This window comes from Chrysochloris asiatica, unplaced genomic scaffold (assembly GCF_000296735.1).
Source record: "Chrysochloris asiatica unplaced genomic scaffold, ChrAsi1.0 scaffold00028, whole genome shotgun sequence".
Classification (NCBI taxonomy): domain Eukaryota; kingdom Metazoa; phylum Chordata; class Mammalia; order Afrosoricida; family Chrysochloridae; genus Chrysochloris; species Chrysochloris asiatica.
The window spans coordinates 15,877,847-15,884,235 of NW_006408546.1; the positions used below are offsets into that span (position 1 = coordinate 15,877,847).

General features: G+C 42.8%; 1 protein-coding gene across 1 annotated transcript in view; it reads right to left on the reverse strand.

The window, feature by feature from the left end:
* Positions 1-517, reverse strand: part of NME9 (NME/NM23 family member 9) — a gene marked incomplete at its 5' end in the record, with an annotated part of 40,055 nt that extends 39,538 nt beyond the window's left edge. The window contains one exon of the mRNA XM_006846649.1: positions 496-517. Within this exon, the coding sequence (XP_006846712.1) occupies positions 496-517 (22 nt within the window). The remainder of the gene's footprint in view (positions 1-495) is intronic.
* Positions 518-6,389: the final 5,872 nt, after the last annotated feature.

Sequence of the window (6,389 nt, forward strand, 5' to 3'; positions counted from 1 at the left end):
CTGACTCGATGGCACCTAAAAACAACAACAAATTCTCCAGCATTTAAAAAAATAGTTACTGCTATTCATCCAGAAACAGTATATAAACTTATTTTGTGACCTTGAAATACGTAAACCAGTAGGTATCCTTTTGCAATTTGTCTTTTCACTCAACATTAAGTTTTGACATTTATTTATATAAGAGGGCTTCAAAAAGTCTGTAGAAGAAATTCCAGTATCTTTTTTTATTTTTTTGTGAATTGGGTGCAACTTTACAGAGCAAATCAGCTTTCCATTCACCAATTCATGCATTTTGTTTCACAGCATTGATGGTAATCCCCACAATGTTACATCACTGTGCACACTTCCTTCCTGTTTTCCATTACCATTCTTCCTTCTTTACTAACCCTTCTAAAGTTTGTCCTGGGCTAAATGCTGCTCTTTTATCTCTAATAGATGCTTATTGTAAGGTGTGCCTAGTGTTACTGTTTCACTTACATCATTGCTGTTAAGTGCCTTTAAGTCCCTTCAAACTCAGCAACTCTGTATCGGGTTTCCAAGGCTGTAAATCGTTGCGGGAGCAGAAAGCCTCATCTTTTTCCTGCAGGGTGGCAGGTGGGCTTGAACCACGTACCTTGTGGTTCACAATCCAGAGCTTATCCTACAGAGTCACTGTGCTCACTTACAGAACTCTGTTGTTTGGCTGAAAATTGAGCCATGCATGTGGGTTCATTTCCATACCTGAAGGGTGACTAATGGCCCATAGTTTTAGGGGTTCCAGCAGTCTCTATTTGACCAAAAAGCCTAGTCTTTTCTAAGATTTTCAGTTTTGTTTTACAAAAAATTCCATTATCTTTTACTTTCATTCTTCCATGAACTTTTTGGAGTCCCCTTGTATTTATGCCAATCCATCTCAATGACCTTCCACTTTACTGCATGGTGTCCTTCTTCAGGGACTGGTCCCTCCTGATAATTTTTTCTCTTTTGGTCTTTTTTATATATACTCTTGAGATATGAAGTTTTCATGTGGCGCTGTGGGTCAATGCGCTGGACTGCAAGGTCAGTTTGAACTGCAAGGTCAGCAGTGGTTCAAGCTCACCAGCCACTCCTCAGAAACCCTATGAGTTGGAGCCGACTGTACAGCACTTAACAACAACAACAAATTAAGATATAATCTATGTACAGTGAAATACACAGAACTAAAGTGTTACATGTCAATGAATTTTATATATTCTACAAGCCAGCCTCCTGCCCGCACACACACAGCCTTACTCAGTCCTTGTTGCTCTGTCTCTCCATGCCACCACCTATGCCACTATTTCTGCTATAGCCACCCTCCACTCATGCTCTTCCTTCTTGTCAATTTATGCTATGGATCCAAGTGGTCCGATCTGCACTTCGGAGGCAATGGCAACAGCACAGTAGTTCGTTCCATTGTGTATGTGGTTGTCATGAGTCGGAAGCCGACGCCACAGCAGTCAACAACAACACTTTGAGCATTGCTCTGTATGAGGGGGCTTCAAAAGTTCATTCAAAAATGTAATTCAAACAGAATTTCCCCCTGAACGTTTTTAACCACTTGCTTGAGAAATACACATGAAATAAAAAATTTTAAAACTAGAAAACAACTACTAAAAAAGGTTCCTATTCATTGTCCAACCTCAAGTTTGGCGGCTCAGAAACCCTATACAGGGTCGCTATGAGTCGGAACCGACTCAACGGCAGTTAACAACAACAACAACATTATGGATCTTGGTGAAATTATGCAGGGCACGTATGTTCTAACAGGACTCTAAAGGTAGGATTGGTGGTGAAGTGAGGCTCTTTTCTTCTGATACACGCAGTTATGCAGGCTCCCACCAGGTGGCAGCACATACCACAACTGGAATAGCAACTTCCCAAGACAGCTGAGAGCCTTAATAAGTTGATAGGTGATATATGGCCCACGTGTCAAGAAAGGATTAAAATCACTATGTTTTTAAAATTTGCTTGCAAACTGCTATCCCACTGAGGACAATAAAAGAGAAATCAGGTGTCTCAAAACCACAACATTTCTCTCCAAGTGGTACCTGTGGTCTGAGCATGTATCCTGATGGGCCATGAGTTGACTAGGAGACATTTTAAAGTTTATTTTTAAATGTACCCATGTTATGGACCATCGCAGTGATCTCCTAGGAGGAATCATTCCCTCTCAACTCTAGGGCCAACACCACTCCTTAAGCATCAACCACTACTTATGCTTCAAGATCAAAAAGAAAAGAGCAGACACTAGCTTACTGATTCACTTCACCCAGGTGCAAATGAAGGAAGACAATCTAAATAATTAACGCCCAGCACATCCACCACCACCAACTGGTTCATTGTGACTCATGAAGACCCCACATGTGTCAAAGTAGAGCTGACAGTTTTCAATGGCTGATTTTCCAGAAATAGATCACCAGTCTTTTCATTCAAAGGCTCTTTTTGGTTAAGAGCTCTGGTAGCATAGTGGTTATGAATTGGGCTGCTAACCTCTAGGTCAGCAGTTCGAAACTACCAGCTGTTCTGTGGGAGAAAGATGAGGGTTTCTGCTCTGACTTGGAATCAACTCCACGGCACACCACCACAACATAAACATATTCAGCACCTAGAGATTCTGCCCAGTACATACCAAACCAAAAATATCCAAGCATGCTGCCATCTAGTCAATTGGGACTCATAGTGATCCTATATAGGTTTCCAAGGTTATAAATCTTTGTGAATTTATGTCAGAGTGAATGACTGGTGGATTTGAATTGCTAAACCTTGTGGCTAGCAGTTCAGTGCTTAGTCTATAGCACCACTAGAGTTTCTGTTGTCCAGTACATGTTGTTTTTGGTAGGTGCTGTTGAGTTAGTTCCAACTCACAGTAACCTGATGCACAACAGAATGAAACACTGCCCAGTCCTACGCCATCCTCACAATTGTTATTTTTGAGTTCACTCTTGCTGCCACTGTGTCAGTCTGTCTTGTTGGAGACCTTCCTCTTTTTCACTGACCCTCCATTTTCCCAAGAATGATGTCCTTTTCCAGGGATTGGTGCCTCCTGACATGTCCAAAGTATGCAAGACGAAGTCTTCCATTCTGACTTCTAAGAAGCATTCGAATTGTACTTCTTCTGACACAGATCTGTTTGCTCTTTTGGTACTTTCAACATTCTCCTCCAACACAATAATTCAAATGCATTGATTCTTCTCTGGTCTTCTTTATTCATTGTCCAACTTTCACTTGCATATCAGGTGATTGAAAATAGCATGGTTTGGGCCAGGCACACCTGAGTCCTCAGTGACATCTTTGCTCTTGAACACTTTAAAGAGGTCTTTTGTAGCAGATATGCCTAACGCAATGAGCATTGACTATGGGTTCAAGCAAAAATCAAATCTTTGACAACTTCAATCTTTTCTCTGTTTATCATGATGTTATTTATTGGTTCAGTGGTGAGGATTTTAATTTTCTTTAAACTGAAATGCAATCCACACCAAAGACTTTCAAGTCCTTTTCGCTTTCAGCAAGCAAACTTGTGTCACCTGCATATCTCAAGTTATTAATGAGTCTTCCTCCAATCCTAATGCCATGTTCTTCTTCATAATAATCCAGCATTTCAGATTATTTGCTCAGCATACAGATTGAATAAATAGCGTGAAAGAATGCAACCCTGGCCCACACCTTTCCTAGTTTTAAGCCATTCATTATTACCTTGTTCCCATTACATAGCATTTCTCAAAACATTTGTGTTGAGTAAGTGAATGTTTGAAGAGAGAATTGGTGAGAAAAATTTGGTCTCCACAGAGCACACAGTTATGGAATCATGTCCAAATTTACAACAGTCACCAGGCTTTTTTTCCAAAGGGTCTTTGGTTGAACCCAAACCTCTTTTTGGTTAATAGCTGAGTACATAGACATATTCTATACTATATTCTCACAGCAAGCTGAAATTATATTTCAACAACAAAATAATGGTCACATCGAATTAAGTTGATTCAAATTCTTGGTTTCTGTAGTTTTATTTTAATGCATGTCTGGTTTTCATGGTTGTGTAAGTATGCATACCAAGCTTATACACAGTTTTATGTTTGCATATATTTAAGTGCTCAAAAATTTGTCATCACTAAAGGGTCTCAGACATAACTTTTTCATATAGGGCAGTAAACAGAATATTCAATTTTACTCCTTGCTCCAGAGTACTCCCTTAGTCCCCCAAGTTCTGTGGCTTACCTGCAGGGCAATTTCCTTCTTCTTGCTGCCCATGGCTTTCTGTAAGGAAGACAAAAGTTCTGTTACTGCAGGTTCGAGGCCAAACCAGTACCAAGTTGAAAATAAAAGACTCCTTCAGACAGATCCCCCGCCACGTTTAAAGGTGTTTATCAGTAGTTCAGGAGTCCTGGTGTGGCGCTGTGGGTTAATGCACCAGACTGCAAAGTCGTTTGAACTGCAAGGTCAGCGGTTCAAGATCACCAGCTGCTCCTTGGAAACCGTACACAGGGTCTCTATGGGTCAGAACCGACTCGACCGCACTTAACAACAATCAGCAGTTCGAAACTCCCAGCCGTACTGCGGGAGAAAGACGAGGCTTTCTGCTCCCATAAAGATTCACAGCTTCGGAAACACCATGCAGGGTCGCTATGAGTAGGAACCAACTCCACGGCACAACACCATCACCACCATAAGGACTTCTGGTGTGATGCTGTAGGATCAGCACTGGATGGTGAATCACAAGGTCGGCAGTTCAAACCCACCAGCTGCTCCTCGGAAATCCTATACAGGGTCGCTATGAGCCAGAACCGACTCGACGTCACCTAACAACAACAGTAAACGACAACAAATAAACGCACAGATACAAAATAAACACCCCACTGGCTAAAAGGACATTGTGGAGCGTAATTGGCAGGGCTGAGCGCGCTCAGAACCCGGAGTTGGTGCAGAGCAGCTCTTCAGGCAACAGAGAGACAGCAGGAAATTTGGGAGCAATAAACGCCATGTAACGACTATCCCCACTGTTCCCATGCATTACTGGGAAACGGAGCAACTGCGACTATCTCCAGACAGGTACCGGCCCACCGAGCTCTGGTAGAGGTTCCAACCGAGTCAGAAGAGGCCCAGCCACGGTCGTCATGGCAACCAGAGCCAGACAGTCTGCCTGGTGAGCATGCGCACACGTAAGCCGCGCCTACTTCCAGTCTAATATGTAAGCCGCGCCTACTTCCAGTCTAAAGCGACAACGATCACCCTAGAAAAGGAGAAGGGTGCCCCGCCCCTGCTGTTAGAGGCTTTCTCACTGGCTGAACTGCTTGCCAGTCTCTGGAGACTTGCATCCAACAAGTGAAGACAACAACTGTGTCTGTGTGTCTGCGTACTGTACACCTGTATATTTGCATCCTGCATTCCTGCATCCCTTCTGTCCAGCAGGTTTGTTTTTTTAGCTTTTCTACCATTGTTGTTTTTGTTGTTAAGTGCCATCGAGTCGGTCCCTACTCATAGCGACTCTGTATAGGGTTTCTGAGGAGCCGCTCGTGAATTTGAACCAACCTTGCGGTCCAGTGCATTCTCCCACAGCATCACATTGTTGTTGTTGTTGTTAAGAGACGTTGAGTCTATTCCGACCTATAGCGACCCTGTAACAATAGGGTATCTAAAGAGCAGCTGGTGAGTTTGAACCACCGACCTTGTAGTTCAAAGGACTTTGCAGTCCAAGACAAAAATTACAAAATAAAAATTAGGTAAGAAAGTCGATATTTATTGAGAATGAGAAAATAAGTCAACAATTAATTACATACTTTTAAAAGCTGGCAAAACTCATTCCTTTACAGTCTGCTCTCTGTAAAGGAACTGTTGTTAGACGCTTCCAAGTCAGTCAAAACTCAGAGAAGAGCATCCCTATGCACAACCAAACACAGCATTGCCAATTCCCGCTCCAGCCTCACAATCGTTACAATCCGTCTTCTGGGGGTCTTCCTCTTTTTTTGCTGCCCGTCTACTTTACCAAGCATTTACTCCAGTGACTGGCCTCTCCGGATGTTGTTGTTGTTGTTGTTGTGTGCCATCGAGTCGGGTCCGACCCATAGCGACCCTGTACAGGGTTTCCGAGGGTGTAAATCTTTCCGGGAGTAGAAAGCCTCATCTTTCTCCCGCGGAGCGGCTGGTAGTTTCGAACCGCTGACCTTAAGGTTCGCAGCCCGATTCGTAACCACTACGCTACCAGAGCTCCTTTCCGGATAACATGTCCAAATTATGAGAAGTCTTGTCTCACCATCCACGCTTCTAAGAAGCATTCTAGTTGCACTTCTTTCAAGACTGGTTTGGTTGTTCTTCTGGCAGTCCATTGAACTTTCAATATGTTTCTCCAACATCGTAATTCAAGTGCATTGATTCATCTATGGTCTTCCTTATTCATT